The 17726-nt window shown below is 44.5% G+C and overlaps 1 protein-coding gene across 7 annotated transcripts in view; it reads left to right on the top strand.

Annotated features, from left to right (window-relative positions):
* LOC121656748 (MAP7 domain-containing protein 1-like) overlaps positions 1 to 17357 on the top strand; it is a 66606-nt gene extending 49249 nt beyond the window's left edge. For 5 of the 7 annotated variants that reach the window (XM_042011835.1, XM_042011836.1, XM_042011839.1 and 2 more), the window contains 11 exons: positions 611 to 730; positions 6215 to 6360; positions 6438 to 6574; positions 7130 to 7380; positions 7463 to 7784; positions 9176 to 9356; positions 14033 to 14137; positions 14210 to 14260; positions 14339 to 14387; positions 15814 to 16041; positions 16844 to 17357. In XM_042011835.1, coding sequence (XP_041867769.1) covers positions 611 to 730; positions 6215 to 6360; positions 6438 to 6574; positions 7130 to 7380; positions 7463 to 7784; positions 9176 to 9356; positions 14033 to 14137; positions 14210 to 14260; positions 14339 to 14387; positions 15814 to 16041; positions 16844 to 16854 — 1601 coding nt within the window. In that variant the 3' untranslated portion in view covers positions 16855 to 17357. The remainder of the gene's footprint in view (positions 1 to 610; positions 731 to 6214; positions 6361 to 6437; positions 6575 to 7129; positions 7381 to 7462; positions 7785 to 9175; positions 9357 to 14032; positions 14138 to 14209; positions 14261 to 14338; positions 14388 to 15813; positions 16042 to 16843) is intronic. The other 2 variants (XM_042011837.1, XM_042011841.1) reach the window with 1 other exon arrangement.
* The last annotated feature ends 369 nt before the right edge of the window (positions 17358 to 17726 follow it).

The following is a 17726-nucleotide window of genomic DNA, read 5'->3' as shown; positions in this document are numbered from 1 at the left end:
CTCTGATCCACTTTGCGTTCTTTAAATGTGTCGGCCATGTTGTCTTAAAAGTATCAACAATAAGAGTTCCTTAGCATCCTAAACATGTGTATTCATTCGCTGCTGTAAATAGTTCCTTACAGGTGCTCAGATTTGTGCTTATATCCTTTTCCTAAAGATATATTTATATTTCAGACTGTTTTTTAAGGTTTGCATCTTTAAGAGGACGCAGTTTGGAAGACAGACTCAGATCTTTAATAAAAACCGTCTTTAAAAAGCAGAAAGATTTGGGTTTTTAAAATTCACTTTACTGTCAGAAAGGGGATGATTACAACTTTGTCAACATGTCATTTTTACTGAGATTCAGTCGTAAACATCAAGCCAACGTTCATGCTTACACCATCTAACCTCTGAAACCACCAGTTTTACTGCCTGCTGATGTTCACGCAGAGCGGTGTGTACCTGCAGCCTTACAGATGTTACTGTGGCAACCAGGTGTCCAACTTCATCATCCTTCAGTCCGTTCATGTGTTTTGACTCAGCAGCACATGAATGCAGTGTGTGTGTGTGCGTGCGCATGTGTGTTTGTAACATGCTGTGACGCGACGCTGATGGCGCCCTCTTGTGTCAGCCCGCAGCCTGCGCCTGAGCCCATGGGAGAGCCGGATCGTGGAGCGGCTCATGACGCCGACGCTGTCCTTCCTCGCCCGGAGCCGCAGCGCCGCCACCCTCCTCAACAACAGCGAATCTCGTGAGTGTGACTCCTCTTCCACGTGCACGCTGTTAACGTGCACAGCTGTGAAAACAGGAAGTCTGATCCTCTGTAGAACACGTCTGTTCGCTTTCTTTTTTTTTTTTTTTTTACCCTGTCTTGTCCAGCATGGTGGCGGCAGAATGATGGTCTGGCTGCTGTGTTGTGCCAAACAAATTTGCTTTGCCAAAAGGAGCTTTATGGGTATAAGGCTCCTCTTGATAATCTGTTTATTTTTTGTTTATTTGTTTTTTATTATTATTTATTTTGAATTATGGAGTTTATGTAATCTTGCTGGAGCTGACGGAAGGGGACAGAAATAAAAAGTGAATAATGGGAAGTAGAAAAGAAAGTAGAAAAAGGAAGAGGAGACAAAGATCCAGCAGATAGGTTGGACTGAAGCTCGTTGCTTCCAACAGCAGACAAGCAGCTGCTACACCTGTACAGAAACACAGCAGAGAATTTCCTACAGCTTTTACAGGTAAACTAAGCAGACAATCATCAGGAGTTCCTAAAAAAAATGACCTAGACCACAACAACAACATGTATCACAACAACAACCAAAGAACCAGAAACACCAGAACCAAAGCATCTCTTAGTGTGTAAACCCACCGGACACCTCAGTGCTGAGTCAGCATGCAGAGGATGAGGAATGAGGAGGATCAGAGACGAGTGTGATCCTGCAGATGTGACCACGCCTCTACAGAGGCTAGAGGCAGACAAGGGTGGCCCGAGTGAAGGAAAGTTGTTCTAGATGAGCTGTAATAAGAGCATCAGCACTTCCGTGCTGGCAGAGAGAGGAATGGGCGACTGTGGCGATGTTTTTAAGATGATAAAATCCTGTCTTTGTGACATTTCTAATGTGTGGAATAAAATCCAGCTCAGAGTCAAAAAGAACGTCCAGATTTCTCCCACACTGAGAGGGATTAAATGTAATTCTGGTAAAATGATCTCTCATGTCTTCAGGACCGATAATTAAAACTTGCGTTTGGTCCTGGTTGAGCTGTAAGAAGTTCTCTGCCATCCATGACTAATATCTAAAGTCCAGTTTAAAAGGGCGTTAACTGGCTCCAGGTCATCGGGAGACACCGCTATGTAAAGCGGCGTATCATCAGCATAGCTGTGGAAACCAATGCTGTGTCTCCTGATGACGTCCCCAAGAGGCAACATGGACAGTTTAAAAAGAAGTGGGCCTAGAATCTGGTCCTTGGGGAACCCCACATTTTGTTTAATGAATTCCTGAGGAGCAGGTATCCATACTTACATAAAACCATTGATGTGTGAGATAGAAGTAAAACCATTTAAGAACAGTACCTGCGAGGCCCGCCAGACTTCTGAGTCTGTCTAATAAAATCTGGTGATCGACTGTATCAAAGGTGGCGCTTAGATCCCGTAGGTTTCTGTAAGTCTAAATCAAATCTAAGGTCTTTTTAGACTTAACTTAGACCATCATCTTTAAAAGGGCGTCTCGATACTGTGGTTTGTCCTAAAACCAGATTATTATTTTCTAAAATTTTGTGTTTATTCAAAAACTTGTGTAACTGAATAAAAACAACTTTTCCTATAAGTTTACTTAAAAACAGTGAGTTGGACACAGGTTGGTACGCCCGTCTGAAGAGAGTTTACCATGTTTAAAAGCTCAGACTCAAAGAAACAATAAAATGTTTTAAAGTGATGTGGGAATGGGGTCTAAAAGGCAGGTTGTTGGGAGAAAACTCAACCAGCATCTTTGCATCAAGGCAAGGCAAATTTATTTGTATAGCACAGTGCTTTACATAAACCAGGACAATCAACAAGACAAACTCTCCAGTGTTTCCTCGGCTCAAAACAAAGCTTCATGTATGTTAAAATCAACATGTGGTTGAGATAAAAGGCTGAATCTAATAACACTGATCTTATTTCTGAACAGGTCTGTGAAGTCCTTGCATGCAGGCATGGAGGACGTGTTAAAACCCCACATTTATTAAAAGATATATTGTCTTAAAAAGGAACTTGGGGTTATTTTTATTGTCTGAAATGACAAAAGTGGCTTGTTCTGGCCTGTTTAACTGTTTTATTTTAAAATTTGAGTTGTTCCTTAAAAATTTCTAAATGAATAATGAATTTAGTTTTCCTCCATTTCCTCTCTGCTCTCCTGGAATTTCTTTTGAGGTTCCTGATTTCTTCGTTTCTCCATGGTGGTGTAAGTTTGGATCGTATAGTTTTGGTTTTAAGTGGAGCTGCAGCATCAGTGGCTGACTTCAGTTTCCTGTTAAAATTTTCTACAAAAAAATCACACAAAGCAGGTAAAATGTGAGCAGGAGTTTGGTTTAAAATATCAATAAAATTTGCAGCCACTTCAGGAGTAGGCAAGGCAAATTTATTTGTGTAGCACATTTCATGTACAAGACAAAGTGCTTTTTACATAAAACATTACAGCAGGGTGCAGAAAGCAATACAAGTGCATTAAAAAAGATTAAAAGAAATGCAATTAATGAAATAAAAGCAGAATGAATATGCTAAAATAAAATAGATATAATGCAAGAAATAATGTTAAAGACAATATTAAAACATGATTCCAGCTTAAAAGAACCAGATGTAGATTTTGACTTCTAAATAAAAAGTAGTCCATGCAGCAGAGAACAGGTGGGTCTTTAACCTGAATCTAAATAAACTGAGTGTTTCAGCTGATCTGAGGCTTTCTGGGAGTTTGTTCCAGACATGTGGAGCATAGAAGCTGAATGCAGCTTCTCCATGTCTGGTTCTGACTCTGGAACTGATAAGAAACTGGATCCAGATGACCTGAGGGTTCTGGTAGGTTCATACTGGGTCAAGAGGTCTCTGATGTATGTTGGTCCTAAACCATTCAGAGCTTTCTAGACCAGCAGCAGAACTTTAAAGTCTATCCTCTGACGGACCAGCAGCCAGAGTAAAAACCTCAGAGCTGGACTGATGTGGTCCACTTTCTTGGTCTTAGTGAGGACTGGAGCAGCAGAGTTCTGGATCAGCTGCAGGAGTCTGACTGATGTTTTAGGTAGAACCTGTAAAAACACTGTTACAATAATCAAGCCGACTAAAGATGGAAGCTGGACTAGTTTTTCCAGGTCCTGCTGAGACATCACATCTTTTACCCTTGATATGTTCTTAAGCTGATAGTAGGCTGACTTTGTGGTTCCCTTAATGTGTTTCTCAAAGTTAAGGTCTGAGTCCATCACTACACCCAGATTTCTGGTCTGGTTGGTGGTTTTTAGGTGTATAGACTGAAGTTCTGTGGTGACCTTTAATCGTTTCTCTTTCGCTCCAAATAAAATCACTTCAGTTTTGTTTTTGTTTAACTGGAGAAAGTTCAGACACATCCAGTCATTAATCTCCTCAATGCATTTACCAAGAGCCTGTACGAGGCCTCGGTCTCCTGGTGACATTGTAATATATACCTGTGTGTCATCTGCGTAGCTATGGTAACTAATTTTGTTTTTCCTCATGACCTGTGCCAGTGGGAGCATGTAGATGTTAAACAGAAGAAGCCCCAGAATGGAACCTTGGGGTTTTATGTTTTTCTTTATTTTAAAACTTAAAAATGGAAATAAAAATGTGGTTCTTCAAAAATAACAAATATCATATGGTGGCTCTTCATTAAAAATATATATATTAAGTGAATCAGGTGAACAGACAGAAAGCAGGATGAGAATCTCACAGCTTCTAGATGGTGAGGAGAGAGAAATATTCACAATATGCACAATAACTTCCATCCATGCACCTTCACTGCTTCATTATCCAGATTTTTGGACTATAAATTCTCTAAACTTTCATTCTTAGCTTGACTCACCTGCAGCCTCCGCTACCTGGAGTTAGTTAGTTACATCAGATGTGCAACAATAAATGTGTGGTATCCACAGAAAGTCCAGAATCTCAGCTACCAGCTCAGCAAAGTCATTTCTATCAGCAACAAACACAGTTAAGACAACAAACAACTCAAAGACCAGGTACACAAAGTCTGAAAATACATAAACACAGATGATGTTTCCCCATGAACACGAACAAACGGCTCCTCTACTGAAAGCTAGAGATGCACCGATTGCAAAATTCTTGGCCGATACCGATTTCCGGTTTTTGAGGGGGTCTGACCTGCCAAAACCGGTTTTACCGATACCGATTTTCTATCTAAGAAATCATTATAATCATACAATAGACACCATATTTACTTGGCTTGAGAATAAAACATCAAAAATAAGATATAGTGAGTTTCAACAGTGCCCCCTGAGCAGATTTATTTAGAACACTGACCATAACATTCAGTCCAGTTTACAGGTCAATATAGGAAAAAAACTTTGGTTCAGTTTTGAGCTGTCCGCGTTGAGCTGCTGCGCATGCGTGTCAGCGTGACCGGCCAAAAACCGGAAATGACGACAGTGACCGGCCGGTCACCGATTGGGCCGATTGGATAGAAAACCGGCCTTTTTGATCGGCGGCCGATTGACCGGTGCATCTCTACTGAAAGCTCACATCTCACAGATTCCACAGCTGGAAGTTTCATCTTAATATGACCAAGATTCACCGAACCAGAGGCAGAAGAAGACCTGATTTATGCTGCACGCTTCTAAAAGTCAGAAAACATGTCTTACCTTTGCTGTCTTGCCTAAATTAAAACCACGTTTATTAAAAATAATAATAATAAATAAAAAGTTTCCCATCCAAAAATTACGATGTTCTTCCATCTGCATGGTTTAGACAAAGAGAAACGTTGGTTCTTCTTCTTCTTTCTTAAGATAGAAAATGTCTCTTCATGTTAATAAACCCGCTCTCTCCTGATTACATCAGACGCACCGCTGCAGCAGGGAAGGGAGACATGGACGCCATGTTTCTATGATTTCAATATTTCAAAGCTAGAGCCCAGCGATTAAAAAATTAACAGCGTTAATTAATCGTTGCATTAACGCACGATTTACACATTAACGTGCCCAACACTAAAAAAAACACATTAATCATTATTAATATGCAGTTTAATGATCTAACTAACTAATTAACAGTTTTTAACAGCACTAAAAAATTCATTCTTTTCTGACGGGGTAGCACAAATCAGCAGATAAACCTATAAATACAGCCAGAACACCGAGCAGTAAACATCATAATAACCTGTAAATAATGAAAACGTGATAAGTACAACTACATTAACAAGATGTTACGTCTTTTCAACCAGGATGGACTTGTTCACCACTTTGGTCGAAACTCCATCAACAAAATGATCAGTTTAACAGATATTTCTTAATTACAGATAGTAAAGAGCTTTGGACTTCCCGCATCTACAGAGCAGAATCTTGGGAAAAGATTGAGATTCCTTGATTGTTTCTGAACACAGTGAAGATGCTGAAAGTTTTTTCTATGTCCTCATGACCGTTTAAATTAAGGTTGAGATAGTGATTGATAGTTTTCAGTTCACCACCTGGTGTGTCGTCTCCCTGCATGGCGTGAGTGTGTGTCCTCTTTTCATGTGTGTGTGTTACTCAGACTCTCACCACTGCTCCCGTTCAGCCTCGGCCAGCCCGCTCGCCGCCTGCTCCCATCAACACCAGAGCACCGCTGAGCGCTGGAGGGTTTCCTCCGCCAGCACGCCAGACATCACGCAGCGGCAGCGCCGACGGAACTCCACTCCGGTGAGCCGTTCGTTCCCAACAACATCAGCTGGCATGATGATGTCATCACCTGTAACTGTGTCACATGGTTCTTTCAGGTGGAGAAAAGGAAGAAAGAGAAGAAAGACAAGGAGCGAGAAAATGAGAAAGAGAAGAATGCTCTGACAAAAGAGAGGGTGCAGAAAAAGAGACAGACGGTGTCACCAACTGCCACCAGATCCAGGGCGGAGACCAGGTACTGAATCAGCTACAGAGCCCGATGTCAGACCAGCGTTGGCCCATTGTCAGGCTGATGTTGACCCAGTGTCAGACTGGCATCTGCCCCAATGTTGGCCCTGGTGTCAAGCCAGCGTTGGCCCAATGTCAGGCTGATGTTGGCCCGGTGTCAGCCCTGGTAACATGCCAGTGTTGGCCCAATGTTGGGCTGGTGTTTGCCCTGGTGTCAGGCCAAAGTTGGCCCATTGTCAGGCTGATGTTGGCCCAGTGTCAGACTGGCAACTGCCCCAATGTCGGTCCTGGTGTCAAGCCAACGTTGGCCCAGTATCAGGCTGGCGTTGGCCCAGTATCAGCCACAGTATTGGATCCAGTTTTGACCCCAGTGGCGGCCCGGTGGCGGAAGATGAAGTTCAGGTTCTTTATCACTGCAACTGATCTGGTTCTGTAATTTGCTGTTCAGATGGCAGTTGGTTCCCAGACAGAACCAGGTTCAGCCGGGTTCTACTGATGGTTCTTCTCTTCTTCCTCCTCTCTACTCCTCCTTCTCATGTTTCTCCTTCCTGCTCCTCCTCAGCGCCCCTCGGTCCAGGAACAGACCTCCTTCCCCTGCGGCTCCAAAAAGCAGACCTCTCTCCCCTCTGGTTCCTGCTGCCTCCTCCAAGACCCCCACGGGTAAAAAGACTCCTCCTCCTGGTCTGACTGCCACCAAGACCCGACCCAAACGGGCCCAGACGCCTGCCAGAGTTCAGCCTCAGGCAGTTGCTGCGGTCACTGTGGAAACTAGACAGGAGCCTCAGCAGGCCGACGCTCCAGTCGAGAAAAAGAGTGAGTGTGAGGTTACCATAGTAACAGTGATGTTGAGTAGATGTGTCTTCATCGGTTTTATTCTTCCTGACTGTCTTTTCAGAACCAGAATCCCGACCTGTCTCCTCTGAGTCTCCATCAGCCTGCAGCAACGTTCCCGCCATCATGGTGTCGTCAGTTCCGGTCACTCCGCCATCTCTCAGCCCGCCGGTCATATCGGGACCGACTCCATCTGCACCAGGCTTGGATCCAATGGCAGCTCCTGTAGCTCTTGCAGCTCCACCTGCCAATGCAGCCAGCAAACCGTTGGCCGGCACCAACGATCCGGAGGAGGCGGCTCGAGTCCTGGCGGAGAAACGGAGGCAAGCCCGAGAGCAGCGGGAGAAGGAGGAGCAGGAGCGTCTGGTGGCAGAGCACCGCAACAGGTCAGTTTGGGTTTAACCCTTAAAACTCCAGCAGATCTCCCCTATGTCTACCTCCTCCACCACCAGGAGCGGTGGGGTGTATGTCTGTGGGGTAAATGTGATGGAAAGCTACCCTTTAGCTGATCTACGGAAGTTTATGGTTTATACTGGGATTAAAAGCTGCTACACACTGGTTTATACTGGGATTAAAAGCTGCTACAGACTGGTTTATACTGGGATTAAAAGCTGCTACAGACTGGTTTATACTGGGATTAAAAGCTGCTACACACTGGTTTATACTGGGATTAAAAGCTGTTACAGACTGGTTTATACTGGGATTAAAAGCTGCTACAGACTGGTTTATACTGGGATTAAAAGCTGTTACAGACTGGTTTATACTGGGATTAAAAGCTGTTACAGACTGGTTTATACTGGGATTAAAACATGCTACAGACTGGTTTATACTGGGATTAAAAGCTGCTACACACTGGTTTATACTGGGATTAAAAGCTGCTACAGACTGGTTTATACTGGGATTAAAAGCTGCTACAGACTGGTTTATACTGGGATTAAAAGCTGCTACAGACTGGTTTATACTGGGATTAAAAGCTGCTACACACTGGTTTATACTGGGATTAAAAGCTGCTACAGACTGGTTTATACTGGGATTAAAAGCTGTTACAGACTGGTTTATACTGGGATTAAAAGCTGTTACAGACTGGTTTATACTGGGATTAAAACATGCTACAGACTGGTTTATACTGGGATTAAAAGCTGCTACAGACTGGTTTATACTGGGATTAAAAGCTGCTACACACTGGTTTATACTGGGATTAAAAGCTGCTACAGACTGGTTTATACTGGGATTAAAAGCTGCTACAGACTGGTTTATACTGGGATTAAAAGCTGCTACAGACTGGTTTATACTGGGATTAAAAGCTGCTACAGACTGGTTTATACTGGGATTAAAAGCTGTTACAGACTGGTTTATACTGGGATTAAAAGCTGTTACAGACTGGTTTATACTGGGATTAAAACATGCTACAGACTGGTTTATACTGGGATTAAAAGCTGCTACAGACTGGTTTATACTGGGATTAAAAGCTGCTACACACTGGTTTATACTGGGATTAAAAGCTGCTACAGACTGGTTTATACTGGGATTAAAAGCTGCTACAGACTGGTTTATACTGGCATTAAAAGCTGCTACAGACTGGTTTATACTGGCATTAAAAGCTGCTACAGACTGGTTTTACATAAGAAATAAAAACAGTTGGACCAAAAATAGAAAAAGAAAGATTCAGATTTTTAAAGTTAAACCTGCCAAAGGTCAGTGATCATCCACTTGGAGGTGAATGTGACTCTGAGCTGGTAACTGTTATTGATGATGAAAATGTGAACGCTTTGCTCAGGATCCTGCGGGAGGAGGCGATGGCTCGTGAAGCGGAGGAGAGGAAGCAGCGAGAGGAGGAGGCTCGCTTCATGGCGGATCAGCAGCGTCTGAGAGACGAAGCCCAGCGAGCTGAAGAAGAGAAGGAGGCGGAGGAGAGAGTGAAAGCCGAGCGGGAGGAGAACGAGAGGCTGCAGAAGCAGGTGAGAAGAACCGGACCAGGAGCTGTTTTATTCTGCAGGATTCCGTCTGAATTCTCGCTCTGTGGAAGTCTGATCACATCAGGCGGGAGGCGTAACCGCCTCATCAGCATCCAGGTATGTTAAACAAGCGGAGGATGGAGCAGCTGAAAATACTGATCTGTTATCAAGACGCTGCAGCTCAGTTTTGTTCACCTTCATACAGCAGACCCTCAAAGAGAAGAGTGGCTCTAACCAACATCAGCTGTGGAAACAAATCACTCATTTCCCCTGATATATAAACTGATCAGATACTTCATCATTTACCCCCATCGTCCTCTTCATCACCTCTTCTATTTCCTGTTTACACTAATATTTAACCAGCCAATTAAAGGATAGCATGTGGTCATGTAGACGTGGTGAAGACGACCTGCTGAAATTCAAGCTGAGCATCAGAATGAGGAAGAAAGAGGATTAAAGAGACTTTGAACGTGGCATGTTTGTTGGTCTGAGTATTTACTGGGATTTGCACCTACAACCATCTCCAGGGTTTCCAGAGATGGTCTGAAGAAGAGAAAACATCCAGAGCAGCAGTTGTCTGGACCAGGATGCAGCAGAAGACACACCAGGTGCCTCCTGCAGCTAAGAACAGGAAACTGAGGCTACAATTCACACACACTCACCAACACTGGACAGTAGAAGGATGTTGGTGATGCATTCAGACACTGTCGAATTAATGGAGTGGTGAAAATTCAGTAATGGGAGCAAAAAAAAAAAAAGGAAAATCTGATCCTGAACCGTGTCTGCACGGCGGTGTGGTGGTCAGCACCGCAGCCTCACAGCAGGAAAGTCGCTGGTTCGAGCCTCGGCTGGGGGGAGTTCAAACAGTGGCCTTTCTGTGTGGAGTTTGCATGTTCTCTCAAGCACGTCGGCTTCCTCCCACCATCCAAAGTCACGCATGTTTGGTTAACTGGTCACTCTAAATTCTCCCTAGGAGTGAGTGCATTGGTCTCGTAATGGACATGAGACCAGTCCAGGTGTACCCTCACATCACCTGCTAAGAGGCTCCAGCTTCCCCTCCACCCTGAATTGGACTGAGCCGTACACAAAATGGATGAACTGTGACATGACTTCATGTTTGTTTGGAGATGTCGGGATAAAAGCTGAGGCAGAGGTGGAGAAGTGACACACATCAATAGAAACACAGCAGAAATAAGCCGCAATGATCCTTTTACTCTTTGAGTGCATTTCCAGTAATCTGGGAATGAAAGCATCAGCAGCTCCGACCTCCTGCTGGTTAACTGTAAGCAATCCATGAGCAGCTTCAGTTTGCATTAACAACATGAGTCTCAGCGATTCCACATGCTGTAAGCTCATTAAGCATCTGCCCTGATTAAAGCAGACAAACCCCGACTTCTGAGCCCCACACCCCAACGGCAAATTACAGCTGGCGTGGTCCGAGACCCCGTCTGTCCCAGCAGATGCCAGCTGGTGACCTCCATAACAGCAATGAGCCCTGGGGCGGCGGAGCTCCCAGCATGCTGGACTTTCACGTCAACGTTGATCCCTGATGGCGACAGAATCAGGAATCAGATGTTGAGTTTAACCTCTTCATCACGATGTCTGTTATTTCTGCCTCCCGTCTAAAATGACATCCCTAAAATAAACAAGTTTATCTTTACAACTACCAGGGCTGCAGTGTAATCCTGGTCTCTACAGAAAGCTGAGACACCTGAGATTACTACAGGCGGGTCACGATATGTGTGAATGAGTCGGAGTAAATTCACCTGGAACACAGTAGAACATGGAAATGGTTTCTCCTCCTAAAGGAAAACCAGAGCATTGCAGCCCAATTCATCTAAGGACAAGCAAAGTAATCATGGCAACGAGTAAAGTAATCCTGGGAATGAGTAAAGTAGTTCTAGGAATGACTAACGTAATCCTAGGAATGAGTAAGTAGTCCTAGGAACAAGTAAAGTAGTCCTAGGAACGAGTAAAGTAGTCCTAGGAATAAGTAATGGAGTCCAAGGAACGAGTAAAGTAGTCCTAGGAACAAGTAAAGTAGTCCTAGGAATGAGTAAAGTAGTCCTAAGAACAAGTAAAGTAGTCCTAGGAACGAGTAAAGTAGTCCTAGGAATAAGCAATGGAGTCCTAGGAATGAGTAAAGTAGTTCTAGGAATAAGTAATGGAGTCCTAGGAATGAGTAAAGTAGTTCTAGGAATGACTAACGTAATCCTAGGAATGAGTAAAGTAGTCCTAGGAACAAGTAAAGTAGTCCTAGGAACAAGTAAAGTAGTCCTAGGAACGAGTAAAGTAGTCCTAGGAATAAGTAAAGTAGTCCTAGGAACAAGTAAAGTAGTCCTAGGAATGAGTAAAGTAGTCCTAGGAACAAGTAAAGTAGTCCTAGGAACGAGTAAAGTAGTCCTAGGAACAAGTAAAGTAGTCCTAGGAATGAGTAAAGTAGTCCTAGGAACAAGTAAAGTAGTCCTAGGAACAAGTAAAGTAGTCCTAGGAATAAGTAATGGAGTCCTAGGAATGGGTAAAGTAGTTCTAGGAATGACTAACGTAATCCTAGGAATGAATAAAGTAGTCCTAGGAACAAGTAAAGTAGTCCTAGGAACGAGTAAAGTAGTCCTAGGAACAAGTAAAGTAGTCCTAGGAACGAGTAAAGTAGTCCTAGGAATGACTAACGTAATCCTAGGAATGAGTAAAGTAGTCCTAGGAACAAGTAAAGTAGTCCTAGGAACGAGTAAAGTAGTCCTAGGAACGAGTAAAGTAGTCCTAGGAACGAGTAAAGTAGTCCTAGGAATGACTAACGTAATCCTAGGAATGAGTAAAGTAGTCCTAGGAACAAGTAAAGTAGTCCTAGGAACGAGTAAAGTAGTCCTAGGAACAAGTAAAGTAGTCCTAGGAACGAGTAAAGTAGTCCTAGGAACAAGTAAAGTAGTCCTAGGAACGAGTAAAGTAGTCCTAGGAATGACTAACGTAATCCTAGGATTGAGTAAAGTAGTCCTAGGAACGAGTAAAGTAGTCCTAGGAACGAGTCAGGTGTGCTGCAGCAGGGAAACTTCTAAAACATGCAGGACACCGGCCCTGGAGGACTAGGATTGAGGATCCCTGGTCTACAGTCAGAAAAACGGCACATCTTACAGCTTTTTCTGAAAATACCTCCAGGTGCTCTGCAGAAACTGAAATTCTGCCATCAGGCTCATCGTCATGGCGACTAATCATTTCTAGTCCATCCTGAGGCGTAGGATTGTTTTCATGTTACTTTTTTCAGATTTTATCCTTTGAATGAAAGAAAATTTCATTTTACTATTCATCCTGCCCATTAGCTACGATAACAAGCAAGAAAATAACGAAATTCCATTTTCTGATAATCCTTGAATGCATCGCACACATGCCACTGAAATCGAAGCTTTTTCATCAGATGCTCCAGTTTTCTGTTTCCATCAAGTTTCAGAATTATTCTTTTTTTATTTGTTTGTTTGTTTATTCGTAGTACATAAACATTTAGGAGTTTAGATGTGCTGTGTTTACTTTCCTCAGCAGGATTTTTCCTAGCTGACATTCAAACGTGTGTTTGGTTTCTGCAGAGTGAAACAGACACTGAGTGTCTGCTGCCCCCTGCTGGAGGTCATCTACACTACATCATGAGACTGGACTAGAAACGACGCAGGCCCTTTCACTGTTAGAGATTTCTTTCTTTTAGGTTTAATTTGACATGAATACAGTTCAAGATCCAGAGTCCTGATCTAGAGTCCTGATCCAGTGCTCATGTCTTCATGTCTGACTTTTTTTTAATCTTCTAAGAGGTCTTCATCAACAGTTCCCCATTACTCTGATGGTCCTACAGAGTTTTTCTGCTTATTTCCTAATTTCCAGTCCAGTCCTGGTGCCGGACCAGTTCCAGTCTGGTCCTGATACTGGACCAGTTCCAGAGGATCTTAACTCTGACCTCTGAAACCTTCAGACTGAAAAAAGGCTCCTAACTCGAGGCATGAACCAGCGTTGTGTCCACATGTAACAGACGACTCAGCAAAGAACCGGTTTAAACTGGATCTTTAGGCTCTTCGTCCCAAATACTCATCGTCTCTTCCCGTTTCTTTAGTTTCATCAGTATGAGATCAGACAGTTTGACAGACAGAAAACAGGATTTTAGCAGCAGCAAGATTCCCAAAGACCTGAACCAGGACCTGAGAGATGCATCTGGACCTTCAGCTGATCCATCTACTGTTGGCTGAAGCCTCATTAGAAATGGTCTCCATAGAAACGTGGCTGTCAAGAAGCCAGAAAAGGCTGAGGTAGGTCACATGACCCAAGAACTGGACTGAAGATCAGCAGGTCTGATGGAGGGACGGATCCTCCCCAGAACCCGGACCTCAACATTACTGAAGCAGTGTGGGATCATCTGGACAGAGAAAAGGCAGGTCTTCAGGTCCTGGAGACGACTGAAAGAAATGACAGAAAGCTTCTCTAAGAGGATTCAATCTGGGATGAAGAATACAAATACTCACTCTAAGATCCCTAGAACCGGATCTGGTTCTGACTCAGATCCTGGATTTAGTTTCGTGTTTCTACAGAACAGATGGTGATAAACTATTTAAACCTCCACTGACGGGCGGCGCTTTCAGAAAGAAAAACTTGATTTTCAGCTTGAATAAAGTCTTCAGTTCTGATGAAGTCTGTTTGTTTTTCAGAGGGAGGAGGCTGAAGCCAAAGCTCGGGAAGAGGCGGAGCGTCAGCGCATTGAGAGGGAGAAACACTTCCAGAAGGAGGAGCAGGAGCGCCTGGAGAGAAAGAAGGTGAGGACCGTTTCAGGGTTCAGGTGTGGAGTTTCTCCATCAGCAGCTAACGCTCTGATCTGATCTGCTCAGCGCCTGGAGGAGATCATGAAGAGGACCAGGAAGAGCGATGCGGGAGAGAAGGTCTGTGTGATGCCTGGAAACCCATCCCGATGCTCCGCCGGTGTTCGTACGCTAACTTAAACTGTTCTTTAATCACAGAAGGACGTCAGAGCGTCTGCGCAGGTCAACGGATCCGAGCTACATCAGGGTAACCGTCTCCACACACCCACACCTCCACAGCCCCCATCCTCCATACAAGCCCACATCAGTAACAGAACCCGGTCTGCATACGTCCATCCACCGCCTTCGCCCCTTCCTCACCCCTTCCTTACCCCTCCCATACCCCCATCACCTCTCCTTTGCCCCTCCCTGACTCCTTCCTCACCCCTTCTTTGCCTGTCCCTCGTCCCTCCCTCACCCTTTCGTTGCCCCTCCCTCACCCCTCCCTGACCACTGGCCACCCATACATTCTTGTATCCTCCTTTTCACTTTTAAGGCCATCCATCATCTCGCTCCTCCTCCTCCTCCACACTTCCATCCCCTCCCGTTCCCTTAGATCTTCCTCCCTTCATCCCACTGTCCCTTTCCATCACCTGGTTACCATGGGGACCAGGGCTGTCAGCTGCTCTTCTCCCAAACTCTGGAAGTCTCTTCCTCCCGACCTCCATAATGTTGATTCACCGTCTGTTTAAACCTTCTGGAAACCGACCTGTTCAAACTGGCCTTTAACCCTTTCCCAGTTCATCTGTGTCTCCAGCTTTATTCCTCTCCTGTTCTACTGCTCTTAGACTGCTTTCTGTTACTTTGATTTGCTGGATTTCCTGAAAGGCACTTTAAAGAAAATGTATTATTATCCCGTTTTTCACAATCACTACGTTCCAGAAACCCTTTAGAACCAGAGCAGCACCGGTCAGAGCCCTGACCATGATGCATGAAAGCCGTGGTCACAGAAGGAAAAAACCTGCCTTATAATCACATTCCACTGGTTGGTGTCAAAGCCGATACGTGAGCTGAGTTTTAACCTCCAGCAAACACAAGAGACATGACCTCATGAGTCAGGATTATTTTGATCAAACTCATATTTACAACATTTCCATAAAAGCTGGGTCTCTGTTTGAAAAGTGAATAAAACCAGAATCGCCTCAGGCCATCTTTTATTCCCCGTAGCAGATCACCAACACACCAGAGGATGAAACGGAGACGTTTCACCACGTGATGAAAATATGAGCTGATAGTGAATCTGATGCAGCAACACGTCTGGAAAAAGTTGGACCAGGAGCAACGAAAGGCTGGAAAAGTACCTGGTACAAACCAGAAACACCTGGAGGAGCAATGGACAACTAACCAGGTTACCTGGCAACAGGTTTGTCATCTGCCTGCCGACAGGACTCTGGCCTGACCTCAGAGTAAAGAGTCCAGCTCAGAGACAAATAAACAAAAACAGATTTCTGGTTACAAACAGAGACAGAAGGAGCTGAAAGAGACAGAAAAACAGAAATTCCAGCAGTTGCCATTAAACTGGACTCACCCAAGACCTGGAACTGGTCCAGGTGGGTCCAGCAGACTCCAGGTGAAGAGTGTGAGCAGCTGTGAGTGTTTCAGATTTCTGAAAATGTCCCCTGATCTCTGTGCAGCTGCTGGGAGCCTGCAGGGCTCCGCTGTAGGGCCACTCGGCCCCTCACAGACCGGCGCCGTGGTCGTGAACGGCGTGCAGCCCGCCCCGCACCAAAACGGAGACCTGGAGGGGATGGTGGAGCTGAGCGGCCAGCAGGGCGGGCGGGTCGGAGAGTCCCTGCTGGGCTTTGAGGGGGCGGAGCCTTTCCTGATGAAGACCAGCCCCATGAAGCCTCAGCATGTGGCAGGTACGACCCCCCCCCCCCCACACACACACACACCCACATATCTAGAAGTCACACACATACATCTACACGCACAAATTACAAAAATGCACAAACAAAAATCTCCACCAGTTTTTTACCTTCAGCCTCACACGTCTGATAGTTTCAGGTTCGGACATGGATGGAAATGTGAGGAGAGCCTCACTCTGGCTCGAGGAATCTGATTGGTTCATGTGGGACAAATGGCTGTACTTGTAGAATTTAGTTGTATTTTTTATATTTATTTGCAGAATTAATGTCTACCCGTAGGTGGGATCCGTACCTGTACTTGTTAGTACAGCTCAGTGGGTAGAGTGGTCGTCTTGTAGCCTGAGGGTTGCTGGTTCGATCCTTGGCCTGTTGAGCTCATGTTGAGGTGTCCCTGAGCAAGGCACCAAACCCTAAATTGTTCCTAATGGGTCGTGGTTGTGTGCCTTGCATGGCAGCTTCTGCCATCAGTGTATGAATGGGTGAATGTGTGTGTGAATGTGTGTGTGATGTAAAGCGCTTTGGTATCTTTCCAGGTACAGAAAAGTGCTGTATAAATAGACCATTTACCATTTTAGAAAACTTGTGTCCCTGCTTTAGCTCCATATGGACATTCAGGCTTCATTAGATGAACTTTGAGTTTTGTTTTTTTTTTTTTACTCTTTGTTTTTCAGAGTTTTGTTTTGTAAACAACTCCGTTGTCATGGTATTTCATCTTCAGTTCAGGTGCATGAAGGATGATTCTTCTTCCCACTCCTGGTTCATGTTTTCTCTAACCGCTGCCTTCCTGTCTTTCCAGAGGTCCTCTGAGTTGCCATGGAGACACGCCTCGCATCTCTGCTACCAGACTGATGCCACACACACACACACACACACACAGCGGCTTCTGCAGCGTGCCAAACAACCAGCCTTCAACTGCACTCGACTCATCCACAGAGGAGGAAGAGGAGGAAGAGGAGGAGCTGACCTCTGTTGGAAACTCATCTGAAACATGAAAAACGTATTCTGTGTCCTCACTGCGTGTTAACGGTGCAGCATCTGTTTTACTGACGTGTCACATGATGCACCTTAAAGACGACTGACTGTAGGCGTGGAGAAGCCACTCTGACCCGGAGCATCATGTGACCGTGGTTCTTCTTCTTACTATTATTATTATTACTGTGGTTCTGATGTTGTCCTTGTTCCTTAAGTTGAACTTGGTGTGTGTTTGCTGTACTTGTCTTGAACTGTTGAGTTATTTACCGCAGCAGCATCAGACGGAGGATGTTAATGTAAATGCAGGAGATCTGTGAAATAAAGCTTTATGAAAGGGACGGACGGATCTGTGTCCGGGTGGCTTCACTGACCATAAAGGAAATAACCTCACTGTCAAATATCTGCTAACTAAATATTTCTGGGCAACAGATCACAGAAACTAATCTGAGGGAAAAACTCAGATTTACTTCCATTTTCTCCTCTATAGTTGCTACTTATCCAGCTCATTAACCCCTTAATGCCTCAATTTATTTACATAAAATAAATACCCTGGAAAATAAGGGGGTAAAATAAAAAGACTGGAATGAAATAAAGTATTACATTTGGAATAAATTTATAGATAAATATTTAATAACCGCACCGCAGCCTCACAACAAGAAGGTCGCTGGTTCGAGCCTCGATCCTCTGCTGGGGGGAGGTTTGAGCCT

The sequence above is a fragment of the Melanotaenia boesemani genome, chromosome 17 (assembly GCF_017639745.1).
Source record: "Melanotaenia boesemani isolate fMelBoe1 chromosome 17, fMelBoe1.pri, whole genome shotgun sequence".
Classification (NCBI taxonomy): Eukaryota; Metazoa; Chordata; class Actinopteri; order Atheriniformes; family Melanotaeniidae; genus Melanotaenia; species Melanotaenia boesemani.
This window is presented reverse-complemented; position numbering and strand designations above follow the sequence as displayed.